General features: G+C 42.9%; 1 protein-coding gene and 1 long non-coding RNA gene across 2 annotated transcripts in view; one reads left to right on the plus strand and one right to left on the minus strand.

Annotated features, from left to right (window-relative positions):
• The window catches only part of LOC140476541 (regulator of microtubule dynamics protein 3-like), a 244,186-nt gene extending 241,238 nt beyond the window's left edge, over window positions 1-2,948 (minus strand). Inside the window, exon 1 of the mRNA XM_072569320.1 lies at window positions 2,334-2,948. Coding sequence (XP_072425421.1) covers window positions 2,334-2,523 — 190 coding nt within the window. The 5' untranslated portion in view covers window positions 2,524-2,948. The remainder of the gene's footprint in view (window positions 1-2,333) is intronic.
• An 88-nt stretch (window positions 2,949-3,036) lies between these two features.
• On the plus strand, window positions 3,037-7,671 carry LOC140476548 (uncharacterized). The gene is made up of 2 exons (XR_011960508.1): window positions 3,037-3,266; window positions 7,469-7,671. It is a non-coding gene; the product is annotated as an uncharacterized lncRNA (long non-coding RNA).
• The last annotated feature ends 11,244 nt before the right edge of the window (window positions 7,672-18,915 follow it).

The raw sequence follows: 18,915 nt of genomic DNA on the forward strand, positions 1-18,915 counted from the left end.
AAGACGTTTGGCTAATTGAGACTGTGCATTCTGCAAAGCACATTCAGCAATCACAATTGAAAGAGGCCGATACTGAGTCCAAGTTTAGATTAGATTACTTACAGTGTGGAAACAGGCCCTTCGGCCCAATAAGTCCACACCGACCCGCCGAAGCGCAACCCACCCAGACCCATTCCCCTACATTTATCCCTGCACCTAACACTACGGGCAATTTAGCATGGCCAATTCACCTGACCTGCACATTTTTGGACTGTGGGAGGAAACCGGAGCACCCCGGAGGAAACCCACGCAGATACGGGGAGAATGTGCAAACTCCACACAGTCAGTCGCCTGAGGCAGGAATTGAACCTAGGTCTCTGGCGCTGTGAGGCAACAGTGCTAACCACTGTGCCACCGTGCCACCCACAAAAAGTGACTGATGAACCGATCAAACAGGCTGCTTGGTGATTTGGAATTTTTTAAATTGTTATTGCAGCTGCACCCATTAGTTAGTTGCTTCATATTGCAATAGACCTTCGGGTTGAGTTTTGCAGATGTAGAAGAGATTTTGGTATCCTTAAACTCAATTATTCAAAGCTCTGCTGCCTGTGTCCAACTTAACTCATGCCAAGTACTGTGCACCCATCACCCATCATGTGTTCGCGAATCCAATTGGCTCCTGAATTAACATTGCTTCAAGATATTAAAAAAAAACAAGATCTCCTCATCCCAATTTTTATAATCCTCACAATTCTCCAACATCTATGCTCTTCCACTTCTGATCCCTTGCTTGTCCCCAGATTTCTTTACTGCATTATTGCTGACTTCAGCCGAGCTCTCAAGTTCTGGAATTTCTTTTCTGCTCCTTTTTCTGCTGAGATCCTGCTTAAAATTTATTTGGAGAAAGTGAGGACTGCAGATGCTGGAGATCAGAGGCAAAACGTATGGTGCTGGAAAAGCACAGCTGGTCAGGCAGCATCTGAGGAGCAGGAGTTGACGCTCAAGCATATGCACTTCATCAGGAATGTGGGGGAGGCTCAAGGGGGCTGAGAGATAAATGGGAGGTGGTGGGCTGGGGGGGGGGGGTGCAGGAGAGAAGGTAGCTGGGAATGTGATAGAAAAATGAAGGTGGGGGCTGATGGTGATAGGTTGGAACAGCTGGTGGAGCGCATAGATGGGAAAGAAGAAGATGGACAAGTAGGATAGTTCAAGAGAGTGGTGCCAAGTTGGAGGGGGTAATAGAGATAAGAAAAGTGGTGATTCTGTGCGGTTGGAGGGTCCCAAGGCAAAAGGGGAGGCCCAGGACTTGCATATCCTTGACGGAGTGGGAGGGAGACTTGAAGTTTGACCACAAGTTGGTGGGGTTGTTTAGTGCGTGTCCCAGAGATGTTCTCTGAAACGTTCCACAAGTTGGTGTCCTGTTTCCCCAATGTAGAAGAGCCCATATTGTTGGGAGCAATGGACACAGTAGACAACGTGTGTGGAGGTGCAGGAAAATCTCTGCTGGATGTGGAAAGATCCTTTGGGGCCTTGGATGGAGGTGAGTGTGTGGGGAGTTGGTGTGGGGGGGGGGGGTGCATGTACCCACACCTCCCCTCTCACCTCCATCCAATGATCCTTCCACAATCAGATTTTCCCACACCTCCACTCAAACACCCACAGGAAACCCACACAGACATGGGGAGAATGTGCAAATTCCACACAGACTGTCACCCGAGACTGGAATCGAACCTGGGTCCCTGATGCTGTGAGGCAGCAGTGCTAACCACTGCGGCACCATACCACCTCAGAAATGCCACTGGCAGGAAAAATTTGAAATGGTGAAATAAATCTCAGTTATTTACACATGCTAAATTTCAATTAATGACATATTCTTCACAATCTAAGAAGATTTCAAAGATACTTTTAAGTACTTTTTGAAAGTGAACCACTGTTGCAATAAGGCAAATATTCTAGATAGATCTGTCAACAAACTCTGCATCACTAGTTATGACTAACATCCCTGCATTAGAATTTCTGTCTGTAAGTTCATTCACTTAAAAACAAATAGCATCAAGGAAACAAATTGAAGGCCTTATCGTGGGTTAAAAACTTTACAATTTCAACTAAAGGGCAAGATGAGAGTGGAGGGAGCAGGGGGCGAAAAGGAGAACTTGTGGAGCTTTGCAAGGGGTTCACCACTCACACGGCAGAATATGATACCAGGAAAAAGGGTTACAATGACATAGGTTACACACTACACAGCATGAACTCAGTAACGTAGGCAGGTGTTTGTAAACGATATTCTGGTGGGTTAAATATCTTTTGTATATAGGTAGTCACACTACAATAATCTAGCCAACTTTCTCACTCACCTGCCTGATTCTGCACGGTTGGCTTGCTAGGTTTCAAATTGCTGAAGTCAAGTGTGCCATGTTTTCCCCGACAGGTCCTCTTCCCCAGTCCCCTACTGTAGGCGAGGTACAACAGACCGAGGCCGGCTGCTGCCCCGAGACCCAGCCCCAGGCTCGCCCGGGACCCGCAAACACTAAGATCCCCGCTCATCGTCCTTGTTTAGATCCCTTTTGGGGCTCGCCCTACATCACTCAGCAGTGGCACCTGGTACATTCACAGGGTGCGAACGTAGCATTACTTTTTTGGGGGGGGATGGGGGGCGTTCCAGCAGGGTGCCGAGGTGGCAGGATGACAACGTTGCCCTAGGATTTAGTCTCTGTTTCCCCCCCCCGCCCCGAGACCAGCTCAGAATCTCAGGGGAACCCTCCCCCTATTTAAATCCCTAACGGTCCGCCTCGCGCCAGCTGGGCAACAAATATTAACCGCGGAATTTGCTTCATCGCTCGCTTCTCCGGCGCCTCTAAGATTCCTTCAATGCGCCGATAATGCAGTTTCGCTTTTATTATTATTATTGTTGTTGTTATTATCGGCAGCGTCGACCGTTATCTTGACTTTCCCGTGTTTCTCTTTCACGTCCCCCCGTCATGTCCCCGCCCCACCCGAGCGCTTGTTGTGAGTGGACAACGTTTTGTACTACCGAATAAAGAGTCCCCCGCGCTTCCCCCTCCCGCCGGAACCGCCGGGGTTCCCGCATGGGTTCCGGATCTCTTCCTGCCTCTGCGGCGTTTTAACCGTTTTCGAAGAAAGTGGGGGGGAAATCTTTCGATGTCGTTCTAAACGCTCCCCGCCACTTCCTTCTCCTCCGGATGTGAAGCAGTCTCGTTGGGACCATTAAGGAGCCAACGGCAAGCAGTGTCGAGGGAGAGCTGCATGGTCGAGACTGTTAGTCCTTTGTAAGAACTTTTAAACCGAAACTTTCACTTCCCCCTTTAGGTTTTTTTTTGCTTGTTCTTTTTTGTTCTATTTTCCCAAAGGTCCCAAGTGATAATAAGAAAGGACGAGGGACCTCACATACTAGTGTACAGTGTCCTGAAAAAAATGTTCTCATCCCTCGAGCCGCAAGTCCCGAGCTGTCTGGGCTTTAAAATTGAGTCTCTTGATCACAATATCAAATTAACACTTTTTTTTTCGAATCAATCGAATTGGACACCTCTGAACCTCCCAGGTCAGGAGTAGGGACACTACCACCGCATCACATCAATTTATGTCCTCCCTTTAATAAACTGTGCCCATATGTCACCAAGAGGAATACTGAGATACCCGAAAACTTTTGATCTTACAAACATTTTAACAGGCGAGAGAAAGGGTGGATGGAAGTTTTAGGGAGACAACGCAAGAGGGATGGTTGATAGGCGGTACATTTTGCAATATGCGAATCACAGAATTTAATGAGGTCAAGTTTATCGAGATTACAAATGGGTTACGAGGCAAAAGAGCAATGGTGTGGTCGGATCCGAAGGTTACCGCAGACAGTGTTCTGAAACAGACATCAAGACAGTTGACCTTTATGGAGATGGAAATAAGCAGTCTTGGTGATGGAGACACACAGTTTACATAGCAGTGGGCAACAAGGAATTGGAGGTAGTGGTTAATAATTGAAATTGTGTTAGGGCAGACAATGGCTTCCACCTTCCTAATATTGGAAACAAATCTTAGCTCTTTAAACTGAGGAACTGCAGATATTATGCACGTTCATGGAGAGATAGATCAGTGTATGTGTCAATGGACATGTGAAATTTAAAGTGTTTCAATGCATGATCATATATTGTCGACAGACAACTAGGTATTGAGGAGTGCTATATTGTCAGAGGTACAACATCCCTGAAATGCCCTTCATACTAATACTAAAAATCTCTGTCTTGAATTTGGTCAACAACTGAGTTCACTGGAATACAGAACTCTAATGCTTCTCAACACTGAGTGAATAATTTCCTTTCAGCTAATGTGTAAATGTACAATCTCTTATTCTGAGACTGACCCCTTGTACTACATCCCCATCTAGGGAAACATATTCTTATCATGTATCCTGTCAAGCTCCTTAAGAATATTATATGTTTCAATTAGATCTCCCTTTGTTGTTTTAAGATGTCAGAGAATATATTCTACTCCAATTCTTCTTCAATTCCTTCCAGACTAGTCTCTTTAATGACTTTTTTGTGGACTCCCTGTAGAGCACATAAGTCCTTCCTAAGATTAGGAGAACTAAACTACATAAAGCCCTCCCAATGTGGCCTAACCAATATACAACATAATTGCAAGAAGATATCTTTCATCTTGTGCTGCAATTCCTGATAACAAAAACTAACATACTTTTTTATTCCTATTATGATACCTAAAACTGAAGTACCATCAATCTGTCATGGCACCAATTGAACAGGGATGGGGAAATTCTCCTGATGGCTTGTTCAAGTTTTTTTCCTCAAGTAACGCCTTCAAACATGAGCCAGTAGGGAATACAGCTCATTGTTGTTTGTGGAATCTTAATGTGCCAAATGACAGTGGTGTTTGCCTAAATAAGTCAAAAATGCAAATTAATTCTTTCGTCATCCATTATTATATTAAATTTTATGAGCTGCCTTTGAAACTTCTGCAATCTTTATGGTAAAAAAAAATCTGCGGTGCTGTTGAGTGGGGACATCCATGATTTTGACCTGTGATTTTGGTGATGAATGTTGGGTGATACATGTACAAATCAGAATGGTCTGTATGGCTTGGAGATATAGATTTTCCCATGCATCTGTTGTACTTAACCTAGCTAGTGCAGATCCCATGACAAACTGTGTTGCTTAGCTGTTGATTTCATCCCTCTTGATGTTGAACCATATATAAACAACTTTGATGCCATTTAATATTTGACACAGAGATCAGATTCCAACCATTTTAAAAACTATCAGTAGGAATACACTTCTCCCCTTCCCTAATGTAGAATCCTAGAGCATAGAAGGAAGCCATTCAGCTCATCAAATCCACACAGAACCTCTGAAGAGCATCCCACCCAGATCAAGACCTCTCTCTTTCACCCCACATTTACCCCATGGCTAACCACCCAGCCTGCACATCACTGAACACTACAGACTATTTAACATGGTCAAATCAACTAGCACATCTTCAGACTGTGGAAGGAAACTGGAGCACTGGAAGAAACGCACGCAGACCTTGGTCCCTGACACTGTGAGCCAGCAGTGTTAACAACTGAGCCACCTGACTTCAGTCCACCTCTGCTCATCTGCTACCAAAAGCCAAATTCATGTCTTTATTATCTCAAGACTTGACTAATTCATTTCACTGCTGGTTTCTATTAAATTAAGATCATTCACATTCTGCTCCCAATGCCCACAATCCCTCACATTCTTATACACCTATTAATTGGGCTGATCAACATGAGCTCTCAGTGAAGAAATCCTTCCATTTTAAAATTCTCATTGTTGCTTTCTCTTGTTTTGATTTTTCTTCATGGCCTGGTAACTCCTCTTTGCCACCTCCAGCTTCATAATCATAATACTTGTGTTCACCTAGTTCTGGTCTTTTGAAAATCTGATTTTAATCACTCCAGCATTGGTGGCTGTGCCTTCAGTTACCTCGGCCTCAAGGTCTTGAATGTTTTCTCTAAACTCCCCCACTCTTTCTGTCTTAGACACATACTCTCTCTACCCCTCTTCCTTCCCTTAAGCTGCTTCTTAAAAGCGCTGAGCTTTTGACCAAAGCACTAATATTTCTTTGTGGTTGGATAGTGAATGTTGTTTCTTACTGTACATGCAAAGGGCCTTTGGATATTTTATGATAAGAGTATTATATATAGTAGATAAAAGTTGGAAAATTACTGTATAGTAACTTATGAATGAGTAGTGAAACCGTCATTTCTTTTATTTTTCTCATTTTTGGTTTGGAACTGAGAGTTGCAGTTGAGAATTGAACTTTGAACTACAAGCTCTTGGTTGTTTGAAAGGGGGAGAAAACAAGACTGATGTTTGCTGTTGGGAATTGGTCTGAAAAGATGATGCAGATTAAGTACTGCTCTAAGAACATTATAGGTGAAGTTGCAGCAAGATGTCATTATGATTAGGAATTGGGAGCAAGTTGGTTGTTGATCTGGTTGACCAATGATGGTAAGCCAACCACAGTGTATGTTGGAAAATGAAGGAGAAACCACTTTTCTTTAACTGGGTTTTGAGCAGGAGGCAGTGTTGCCATGCAAGCTGATCTTTTTTAGTTTTGCCCTCTAGTTATTCTCCAGTTGTTGACCTGTTAAAAATCCTGAGAAAAGAACCTCCATTTATAAGAAATCAGGAAAAGTCTCCAGAGGTCTGTGGAATCATTAACTGGTGATTTAATTCAAGCAAGATACGTCCTATATCCCTGTAATACAATCCATAAATACCGTGAAAACCCTGGTATTCATCATTTGAAGTGTTAACAAACTCGCAACTTATGATTCTTTGATTTCTTTTTCAAAAATGTGTTCCTTAACCCTGTCTGCTTGCCTGTTGGTGTGTGCCTGGGAGTTGGTGATCAAAGAAGATGGTAGACATTAATTAGATCGTGTCTTGTAATTCATATGTGTTTCTGCTAAAATTGCATTATAACTGACAACCAGAAGCAGCAGATTCAAACCACTAGAAATGCCAGAGGAAACATCACAGAAGCGCTTCACAGGAGGCCCCAAGCACTGAGGATGTCACCTAGACAGGGGACGAAATGTCTTCGACACAAATTCCCAGCACGGCGAACAGAACTACAACAACGAGCACCCGAGCTACAAATCTTCACACAAACTTTGCATTATAAATAGTAAATTCTTAATTTTGTTTCAATTATAAATTTGATGTCCAGGATCAGTTATTTGTGAAGTCTGTTTAGGAGCAATTGAGCAATTTGAGGGTCATCATGAGTCTGATTTACTCTGGCTTGCTATCCCTGTCTCATAACATGATACGCACTGCAGGTCAGTAGTGTCTATAGTGGAGGGAATGAATATTTAAGGTGGTGAATTGGATGCTAATCAAAACTGCTTTGTCTTGTATAGCATCAAATGTTTTGAATGCTGTTGAAAGTGCACCTATCCAAGAAAGTAAGTTGTGTTCCTTCATTATCATAGAAACATAGGCAAAGAAGAATAGGAGCAAGAAGAGGCCATTCGATCCTTTGAACCTGCTCTGCCATTCATCACGATCATGGCTGATCATCCAACTCAATGGCTTAATCCTGCTTTCTCACCATAACTTTTGGTCACATGTGCCCCAAGTGTAATGTCTAGTTGTATCTTGAATAAATTTTGGCATCAACTACTTCCTGTGGTAATGAATTCCAGAGGCTCACTACTCTTTGATTAAAGAAATCTCTCCTCATCTCCTCCATCCTAGAATGTCTACCTCAAATCCTCAGACTGTGACCCCTGGTTCTGTACACACGCACTATCAGAAACTTCTTTCCTGCATCTACCCTCTCTCCTCCTCGTAGAATCATAGAGATGTACACCACGGAAACAGACTCCTGAGTCCAACTTGTCCATGTCGACCAGATATCTCAACATAATGAAGACCTATTTGCCAGCACTTGGCCTATTCAAATATACCCATCCAGATGCCTTACTCCTGTTAGAATTTTATAAATCTCTGAGATCTTCCCTCATTTGTCTGAACTCCAGCGAAAACAATCCTAACCTAGTCAGTCTGGCTTCATAGTCAGTCAGTCCATCCCTGGAATCAACCTGGTAAACCTTCACTGCACTCCCTCAAGAACAAGAGTGTCCTTCCTCAGAAAAGGAGACTAAAACTGCACACTATTCTAGGTGTGGCCTCACCAAGACCCTCTATATCTGCAACAAAGCATCCCTGCTCCTGTATTCAGAACCTCTCATAATGAAGGCCAATATACTATTTACCTTCTTTACTGCCTGCTGCACCTGCATGTTCACCTTCAGTGACTGGTGCATGATAACACCCAGGTCCCGTAGCATACTCCCCTCTATCAATTTACAGCCATTCAGGTAGTAATCTGCTTTCTTGCTTTTGCTTCCAGTATGCATCATTTGTGCATTGTAAATGTAAAGGCTTTGGGGAATCTAGAATGTGAGTCTCTCATTCCAGAATACCCAACCTCTGACCTGCTTTTGTAGCACAATGTTTATGTGACTGGGTCAGTTCAATTTCCAGTTTATGGTGACCTCTGTTGATATTGAAGATTTGAGGGTAGAAATGCCATCGAATGTAAGTAGTTTATTGTTATTGTCTCTTGTATTTGGGCATGGCCTTACCTTATGTGGTATGAATGTTTCTTGATACTGTTACAAAGTTGAAAGCATGTATGGTCCCTTTAAGATAGAAAGTGCTTTTCTGAATTTAAAGTACAGTCATAGCTGTCACCTAAATGTCGGGCTGTTCCAAATGTAACAATTGGCCGTTGCATGGATACCTGGGTTTGGTGGTGGTTTTGACAACAATTCGAATTTAGTCAATTAGTTCAAATTATACCAAGGATACCAGAAGCCAATGGAATTTGAATTTTATTGTTTTGACACCTGGAAACTAATCAAGTTATAAGAAATTAATGTGTCATGGTGGGTATACAAACCCAGTATCTTGAAAAGTAGAGAAAGAGCAACTGCCATCAAACAACAGAGAAACTGCTGTAGAGCAAGAGAGCTCACTACCCATCTGGTACCTTGCTGTCAAAGAAATTAGGAAACACTCTTTCACTTCTCTTCATTTCAAACATACTCACAGTAAAAAGAAAGACAACAACCCAGGGAGATCAGACGGAAGACTGAAGACAGCGGAGAAGACAGAGACTGTGCAGTTTTGAGATTAAGTTAGTGTAATGTTTAATAACTGTGGTATTGGAATGGCATTTTTAAAGAGGTGGAGTTTCAGCTCAGCGAGTTAACTTACATACTTACCATCAACCTGAGCTACAAATCTTCTCAAAAATCACTAACAGATAGTAAGTAGTGGGGTTTAGATTTGTGAATAGTTTTGTTTGGTGTTGACTATTAGAGTGAGGAAAATAATTTGTTATTTTCTGTTAAATAGTGAAAATGTGGAGATCTCTGTCACTCACTCACATTTTAATAGATTACAAGGCAAGGTGAGCTTTTCTGGGTGTTTGGTTTTAATTTACAAAGGAGTTCGACCTCTGCGCCGTAACAATACTGATCAGCTCAAGCCTAAACGTTGTCCAGATCTTGATGCATGTGAGTACAGACTGCATCATGCATGGATTATGCAATTTTCACCAGATATTCCAACCTTCCATCTTACTATGGGGGCGGTCTGTGATGAATCAGCTGAAGGTTTTTGGACCTAGGACACCGTTGTTCTGAAGCTGAGTCATACTAGATTCAAAATGTTAACTGTTTCTTTCTCCACATATGCTGCCAGAGCTGCTGAATTTCTACAGCACCTAGTGTTTATATTTCAGAAATCCACCATCTGCAGTACTTTAGTTTTATCTTAAAGCAATATCATTAGCTCAGGTGATTGACCCTAAGTTAAGGAGTTTTTTTTTTGTGTGGTGGATTGGTAGAACACACAAGAAGCTAGATGCAGAGAATGCAGGATTGGAGAGTTTACGGAAACATAGGATTGGAGGAGCTTACAGTTCGGGAGGAAATGGCCATGGAAGCATATCAGAAAAGGACAAGAATTTTGTATTTGAGACATTGGGAAAACTAGGCCTTGGACAAAAAGAATCGTGGACCCAGAAGTCTCACCCATTTGTAAAAGATCTTTTGCTGGAGTTGTAAAGGCAGTGATTCACATGAGGGAAACCCAAAACCACCAGGCTATTTGAACTCCGTGCTGACAGACCCCATTTTTGCAGAAGCAAAATCATTTTTCCACAGTGTGGGAGTTATGATTCATAAGAGTGAACATTAATGTATGTAAGAGCTGATTGAGATCAGTGGAACTGTTTAGCTATCAAGTTATCAGGAGCAGCAATTACTGTCTTTTATATGCTGTTGCATTGTTTTGGAACTTTGGAAAAAAAGTCAAAACAGCAGCAGTTTTAAAAGGGAGAAGAACAGGCAAAGGAAGCATATGGTGAGGTCAGTGCAGGAGGGAGAGAGAGAAAGAAACTGACACCAGAGTGAACCTGCACAGTACTGCCTTTGCTGTTTGAATTCAAGTATCACTGGACATCGGACTGCATCTGGGAAAGTTAACAAACAGTGAAATTCACAACTGATCTAGGAGGAACTATTTGGGCGAAGTTCACCGCACAGAATCAGATAAGTTAATTGTTTTAAGTAGCCTTCAGAAAGTCTGCAGTAGTGAGTAGCATGGGTTCTTTTTTTGATTATATGTTTTTGGAGATATGTCTCTTGATTAAACTTAAAATATAAGCCATAATTATTAATCTAACCTGGGGCAGTGTTTTGTAGAGGAATAACACGGTGTTATTTTCTGGATCTGTAGATTGTGAAGGAGCAAAAATGGTCTGTAGTAGAGTGATAGGCACTTCTTGTCAGATGTAGAAGTTTAAAGAGAGTTTAAGGGTTACTGTGGATTATATCTGCAATAAATGCTGTTGGTTGCGAATCTTAACAGATCGAATGGATCGGTTGGAGAGACAGTAAGAAGCAATGAGGAATTTGCAACAGTAACAGTATGTGATGGATGGCTGTTATAGGAAGGGGGTCTCAGATACAGTCACATAGATGGGTTAACTCCAGGAAAGGTAAGAGAGGTAGGCACCTAGTGCAAGTGTGTTCTGTGGCTATGCCCATTTCAAACAAGTATGCTGTTTTGGAAAATGTAGGGGGTGATGGATTCTCAGGGGATTTTAGCACAAACAGCCAAGTTTCTGGTGTTGAGACTGGCTCTAATACAAAGAGGGGTACATCGGGTTCCAATAGATCAATTGTGTTTGGGAATTCTCTAGTCTGAGGGACAGACAGACATTTCTGTGGCCAGCAGCGAAAAATCAGAATGGTGTGTTGCTTCCCTGGTGCCAGAATCAAGGATGTCTCAGAGGATGCAGAATGTTCTTAAGGAGGAGAGGAGCCAGCAAGAGGTCATTGTCCACATTGGAATCAATGACATAGGAAGGGAAAAGGTTGAGATTCTGAAGGGATATTACAGAGAGTTAGGCAGGAATTTAAAAAAGGAGATCCTCGAGAGTAGTAATATCTGGAATACTCCCGGCGCTACGAGCTAGTGAGGGCAGGAATAGGAGGATAGAGCAGATGAATGCATGGCTGAGGAGCTGATGTATGGGAGAAGGAGTCCCACTTTTGGATCATTGGAATCTCTTTTGGGATAGAAGTGACCTGTACAAGAAGGATGGATTGCACCTAAATTGGAAGAGGACTAATATACTGGTAGGGAAATTTGCTAGAACTGCTCGGGAGGATTTACACTAGTAAGATTGCCGGGGAGGAGGAGGAAATTCTTAGGGAGATAGTGAGGAAAGAGGTCAATCTGAAACTGGTACAGCTGAGACCAGAAGAGAGTCAAACAGTCAGGCCAGGCAGGGACATAGTAGGACTAATAAATTAAACTGCATTTAGTTCAATGCAAGGGGGCTAACGGGAAAGGCAGATGAGCTTAGGGCATGGTTAGGAACATGGGACTGGGATATCATAGCAATTACAGAAACATGGCTCAGGGATGGGCAGGACTGGCAGCTTAAATGTTCTAGGATACAAATGCTACAGGAAGGATAGAAAGGGAGGCAAGAGAGGAGGGGGAGTGGTGTTTTTAATAAGGGATAGCTTACAGCTGTGCTGAGGGAGGATATTCCTGGAAATACATCCAGGGAAGTTATTTGGGTGGAACTGAGAAATACGAAAGGGATGAACACCTTATTAGGATTGTATTATAGACCCCCTAATAGTCAGAGGGAAATTGAGAAACAAACTTGCAAGGAGATCTCAGCTATCTATAAGAATAATAGAGTGGTTCTGGTAGGGGATTTTAACTTTCTGGGACTGCCATAGTGTAAGGGTTTAGATGGAGATGAATTTCTTAAGTGTGTACAAGACAAATCTCTGATCCAGTGTGTGGATGTACCCACTAGAGAAGGTAAAAACAATGACTGCAGATGCTGGAAACCAGAATCTAGATTAGAGTGGTGCTGGAAAAGCACAGCAGTTCAGGCAGCATCCGAGGAGCAGTAAAATCGATGTTTTGGGCAAAAGCCCTTCATCAGGAATACATTCCTGATGAAGGGCTTTTGCCCGAAACGTCGATTTTACTGCTCCTCAGATGCTGCCTGAACTGCTATGCTTTTCCAGCTCCGCTCTAATCTACTAGATAAGGTGCAAAACTTGACCTACTCTTGGGAAATAAGACAGGGCAGGTGACTGAGGTGTCAGTGGGGGAACACTTTGGGGCCAGCAACCATAATTCCATTAGATTTAAAATAGTGATGGAAAAGGATAGATCAGATCTAAAAGTTGAAGTTCTAAATTGGAGAAAGGCAGATGTTTGCAGGTAAAGGGATGGCTGGAAAATGGGAAGCCTTCAGAAATGAGATAACAAGAATCCAGAGAAAGTATATTCCCGTTAGGGTGAAAGGAAAGGCTGGTAGGTATAGGGAATGCTGGATGACGAAAGAAATTAAGAGTTTGGTTAAGAAAAAGAAGGAAGCATATGTAAGGTATAGATAGGATAGATTGAGTGAATCCTGACAGTAGGAGTATACTTAAGAGGGAAATCAGGAGGGTAAAAAGGAGACATGAGATAGCTTTGGCAAATAGAATTAAGGAGAATCCAAAGAATTTTTACAAATACATTAAGGATAAAAGGGTAACTAGGGAGAGAATAGGGCCCCTCAAAGATCTGCAAGGTGGCCTTTGTGTGGAGCCACAGAAAATGGGGGAATAGGAGGAAGTGCTGGATGTCTTGAAACGCATTAAGGTGGATAAGTCCCCAGGACCTGATCAGGTGTACCCTAGAACTCTGCTGGAAGCTAGAGAAGTGATTGTTGGGCCTCTTGCTGAGATATTTGTATCATCTATAGTCACAGTTGAGGTGCCAGAAGACTGGAGGTTGGCTAACTTGGTGCCACTGTTTAAGAAGGGTGGTAAGGACAAGCCAGGGAACTACAGACTAGTGAACCTGGCGTTGGTGGTGGGCAAGCTGTTGGAGGGAATCCTGAGGGACAGGATGTACATGTATTTGGAAGAGCAAGGACTGATTAGGGATAGTCAACATGGCTTTGTGCATGGGAAATCATGTCTCACAAATTTGATTGAGTTTTTTGAAGAAGTGACAAAGAGGATTGATGAGGGCAGATGTAATCTATGTGGACTTCACTAAGGCGTTTGACAAGGTTCCCCATGGGAGATTGATTAGCAAGGTTAGATCTCACGGAATGCAGGGAGAATTAGCCATCTGGATACAGAACTGGCTCAAAGGTAAGAAGACAGAGGGTGGTGGTGGAGGGTTGTTTTTCAGGCCTATGACCAGTGGAGTGCCACAAGGATCGGTGCTGGGTCCACTACTTTTTATCATTTACATAAATGATTTGAATGTGAGCATAAGAGGTACAGTTAGTAATTTTGCAGAAGACACTAAAATTGGAGGTGTAGTGGACAGCAAAGAAGGTTACCTCAGATTACAACAGGATCTTGACCAGATGGGCCAATGGGCTGAGAAGTGGTAGATGGAGTTTAATTCAGATAAATGCGAGGCGCTGCATTTTGGGAAAATAAGGTCCTAGGCAGTGTTGCTGAACAAAGAGACCTTGGAGTGCAGGTTCATAGTTCCTTGAAAGTGGAGTTGCAGGTAGATAGGATAGTGAAGAAGGCATTTGGTATGTTTTCTTTTATTGGTCAGAGTGTTAAGTACAGGAATTGGGAGGTCATATTGCGGCTGTACAGGACATTGGTTAGGCCACTGTTGGAATATTGCGTGCAATTCTGATCTCCTTCGTATCAGAAAGAAGTTGTGAAACTTGAAAGGGTTCAGAAAAGACTTACAAGAATGTTGCCAGGGTTGGACAATTTGAGCTATAGGGAGAGGCTGAACAGATTGGGGCTGTTTTCCCTGGAGTATTGGAGGTTGAGGGGTGACCTTCTAGAGGTTTACAAAATCATGAGGGGCATGGATAGGATAAATAGACAAAGTCTTTTCCCTGGGGTCAGGAAGTCCAGAACTAGAGGGCATAGGTTTAAGGTGAGAGGGGAAAGATATAAAAGAGACCTAAGGGGCAACTTTTTCACACATAGTGTATGGAATGAACTGCCAGAGGAAGTGGTGGAGGCTGGTACAATTGCAACACTTAAGAGGCATTTGGATGGGTATATGAATAGGGAGGGTTTGGAGGGATATGGGCCAGGTGCTGGCAGGTGGGACTGGACTGGGTTGGGATGTCTGGTTGGCATGGACGGGTTGGACCAAAGGGTCTGTTTCCATGCTGTACATCTCTATGACTGTATTAGAGAGACCAAAGCCATTGTCTTCCAAGCCCAGTACAAATTCAGTTCTGTTGCCTAGCCATTAACTTCAACACCTTCTCCAACATTCTGTTGTAACTATTAGAAGCCGACTCAGTCGGTTTACAAATTGGTGTCCTATTTGACCTCAAGATGAGCTTCTAACCACATATCCATACCATCATTAAAGCACTCGTGTTACATTGCCCAACTTCACTCATGCCTCAGCTCATCTAGTACTCAAACTCTAATCCATGCCTTTGTTAACAGTAATCCTAAATATCCCAATAGTCCTCCTGACAAACCTCTCAACTTACACTTAAAACTTAACCGAAACTGCTCCCCATATCCAAATGTATATCAAGCCCCAAATACCATCACCCTGTTCCCTGTTCTCGCAGGTATTATTTGTATTAATAAACAATACCTCCGTTTTAAAATCTTATCTTTGTTTTCAAATCCCTTCATGACCAACCACACTCTAACACTGTAATATCTTCTTGATCTCCAGTGCCCTGTGACAGCTATTAATCCATCACTGGCTACTGTGCCATCAATTACCAAGATCCTGCAATTTAAAGCTCCCCCCTTAAATTTTCACCTCTTCCTATTTTTATGTAAAGCACTTCTGAAAATCTGTATCATTTACCAGGTCCCTTATTATTTATAAGTTCATAGAGCTTAATATTAAATTTATTCATGTAAAACATCTTGTGATGTATCTTTCAGGGTTTTATTACAAATGAAATGGGGATTTAAGGCAGAAATTCAGGGAGCTAGGTTGGAAGCTTGGAGCTAGAACCAGCAGTTGTTATCTCTGGTTTGTTCCCCATGCCAAGTGCTAGCAAGGCAAGGAATAGGAAGAGAGAGGAGTTGAACATGTGGCTACAAGGGATGGTGCAGGAGGGAAGGTTTCCGATACTTGGATAATTGGGGCTCATTCTGGGGTAGGTGGGACCTCTACAAACGGAATGGTCTACACCTGAACCAGAAGTGTACCAATATCCTGGGGGGGGGGGGGGGAATTTGCGAATGTTCTTCAGGACGGTTTAAACTAATTCAGCAGCGGGATGGGAACCTAAATTGTAGTTCCAATGTCCAGGAGGTTGAGAATACTGTGGTCAGAAATATGGATTCAAGGTTGCAACAGTGCACCTGCAAGCTGGAAGGTGGTTTGAAGTGTGTCTACTTCAACGCCAGGAGCATCTGGAAAAAGGGATGTATTTGCAGCATGGGTTGGTACCTGGGATTTTGTTGTTGTGGCCGTTTCAGAGACATGGATAGAGCAGGGACAGGAATAGTTGTTGCAGGTTCTGGGATTTAGATGTTTCAGTAAGAACAGAGAAGATGATAAGAGGTGGGGTGTGGCATTGTTAGTCAAGGACAGTATTACAGTGGCAGAAGGGACGTTTGAGGACTGGTCTACTGAGGTAGCATGGGCTGAGGTTAGAAACAACAGGAAAGAGGAGATCACCCTGTTGGGAGTTTTCTTCAGGCCTCCGAATAGTTCCAGAGATGTAGAGAAAAGGATAGCAAAGATGATTCTGAATTGGAACGAGAGTAACAAGGTAGTTATTTTTAGATTAGATTCCCTACAGTGTGGAAACAGACCATTTGGCCCAACAAGTCCATACCAACCATTCAAAGAGTAACCCACCCAGACCCATTCCACTACATTCCCTTACTGATGCACTTAACACAATGGGCAACTTAGTATGGCCAATTCAACTGATCTGCACATCTTTGGATTGTGGGAGGAAACCAGGGCACCCAGAGGAAATCCACACAGGCATGGGGAGAATGTGCAAACTCCTTCTGGGAGTCTTTAACTTTCCAAATATTGACTGGAAATACTATAGTTTGAGTACTTTAAATTGGTCAGTTTTTGTCCAATGTGTGCAGAAGGGGCGAGGCCACATTTGATTTGGTCCTGGGTAATGAACCTGTCAGGTGTTAGATTTGGAGGTAGGTAAACACTTTGGTGACAGTGACCACAATTTTGTTTTGTTTACTTTAGCAATGGAAAGGGATAGGTATGTACCGCAGGGCAAGAATTATAATTGGGGAAAGGCAATTTTGATGCAATTTAGGATGCATAGGATGGGCAAGGAAACTGCATGGAATGGGCGCAATTGAAATGTAGACCTTATTCAAGGAACAGCTACTATGTGTCCTTGATAAGTATGTACCTGTCAGGCAGGGAGGAAGTGGTCGAGTGAAGGAGCCATAGTTTACTAAGGACGTTGAATCTCTTGTCAAGAGGAAGAAGGCGGATGAAACATGAAAACTCCATTAGGGCGCTTGAGTATTACAAGTTAGCCAGGAAAGATCAAAACAGAGATCTAAGAAGAGCCAGGAGGGGACATGAGAAGTTGTTGGCAGTTAGGATCAAGGAAAACCCTAAAGCTTTCTATAGGTATATCAGGAATAAAACAATGACTAGAATAAGATTAGAGCCAATCAAGGACAGTAGTGGGAAATTGTGCATGGGGTCCGAGGATTAGATTAGATCCCCTGTGGTATGGAAACAGGCTCTTTGGCCCAACAAGTCCACGCTCACCCACTCCCCTACATTTAACCCTGACGAATGCACCTCACACTATAGCAATTTAGCATGGCCAATTCACCTGACCTGTACATCTTTGGATTGTGGGAGGAAACGGGAGCACCTGGAGGAAACACACAGACACAGGGAGAATGTGCAAACTCCACATAGACAGTCGCCCAAGGTGGGACTCGAACCTGGGTCCCTGACACTGTGAGGTAGCAGTGCTCACCACTGAGCCATCGTGCCACCCTAGGAAATAGGAGAAACGCTAAATGAATATTTTTTGTCAGTATTCACCCTGGGAAAAGACAATATTCTCGAGGAGAATACTGACATACAGGCTACTAGATTAGGCAGGATTAAGATTCACAAGGAGGAGGTGTTGGCAATTCTGGGAAGTGTGAAAATAGATGAATTCCTCTGGGCCGGATGGGATTTATCATAGGTTTCTCTAGGAATCCAGGGAAGAGATTGCAGAGTTTTTGCTTTGATCTTTATAGCGTTATTGTCTACAGGAATAGTGCCAGATGACTGGAGGATAGCAAATATTGTCCCCTTGTTCAAGAAGGGGAGTAGATATAATCCTGGTAATTATAGACCAGTGAGCCTTACTTCGGGTCTGGGTAAAGTATGGAAAAGGTTACAAGAGGTGGGAATAAGTTGATTAGGGATAGTGAACACAGTTTTGTGAAGGGTAGGCCATGCCTCACAAAACTTACTGAGTTTTTTGAGAAGGTGACCAAACAGGCGGATGAGGATAAGGCAGTTGATATGGTGTGTATGGATTTCAGTAAGGCGTTTGATAAGATTTCCCACGGAAGGCTATTGCACAAAATATGGAGACATGGGATGAGGGTGATTTTGCAGTTTGGATCAGACTTTGGCTAGCTGAAAGAAGACAGAGGGTGGTGGTTGATGGAAAATGTTCATCCTGGAGTTCATTTACAAATGGTGTACCGCAAGGATCTGTTTTGCATCCACTACTGTTTGTTGTTTTATAAATGACTTGGAAGAGGGCATAGAAGGATGGATTAGTAAATTTGCGGATGACATTAAGGTCAGTGGAGTTGTGGATATTGCTGAAGGATGTTACAGGTCACAGAGGAACATAGATAAGCTTAGAGTGTGGTGTTGGAAAAACACAGCAGGTCAGGCAGCATTCGAGGAGTGGGAGAATCAACATTTCGGGCAAAAGCCCTTGCTGCAGAATTGGGTTGAGAGGTGGCAAATGAAGTTTAATGCAGAAAAGTGTGAGGCGATTCACTTTGGAAGGAGCAACAGGAATAGAGTACTGGACTAATAGTAAGATTCTTGGCAATGTAGATGAGCAGAGTGATCCCTGAAAGTTGTCACCTGGATTGATAGGGTTGTTAAGAAGGCATACGGTGTGTTAGCTTTTATTGGTAGTGGGATTGAGCCCACAAGGTCATGCTGTACAAAAGTGTGGTACAGCCGCTCTTAGTGTATTGCGTACAGTTATTACACTGAACGTTATAGGAAGGGCGTGGAAGCTTTGGAAAGGGTTCCAAGGCAATTTATTAGGATATTACCTGGTATGGAGGTATATGAGGAAAGGCTGAGGAACTTGAGGCTGTTTTCATTAGAGAGAAGAAGG

Source organism: Chiloscyllium punctatum, chromosome 4 (assembly GCF_047496795.1).
Source record: "Chiloscyllium punctatum isolate Juve2018m chromosome 4, sChiPun1.3, whole genome shotgun sequence".
Lineage (NCBI taxonomy): Eukaryota > Metazoa > Chordata > Chondrichthyes > Orectolobiformes > Hemiscylliidae > Chiloscyllium > Chiloscyllium punctatum.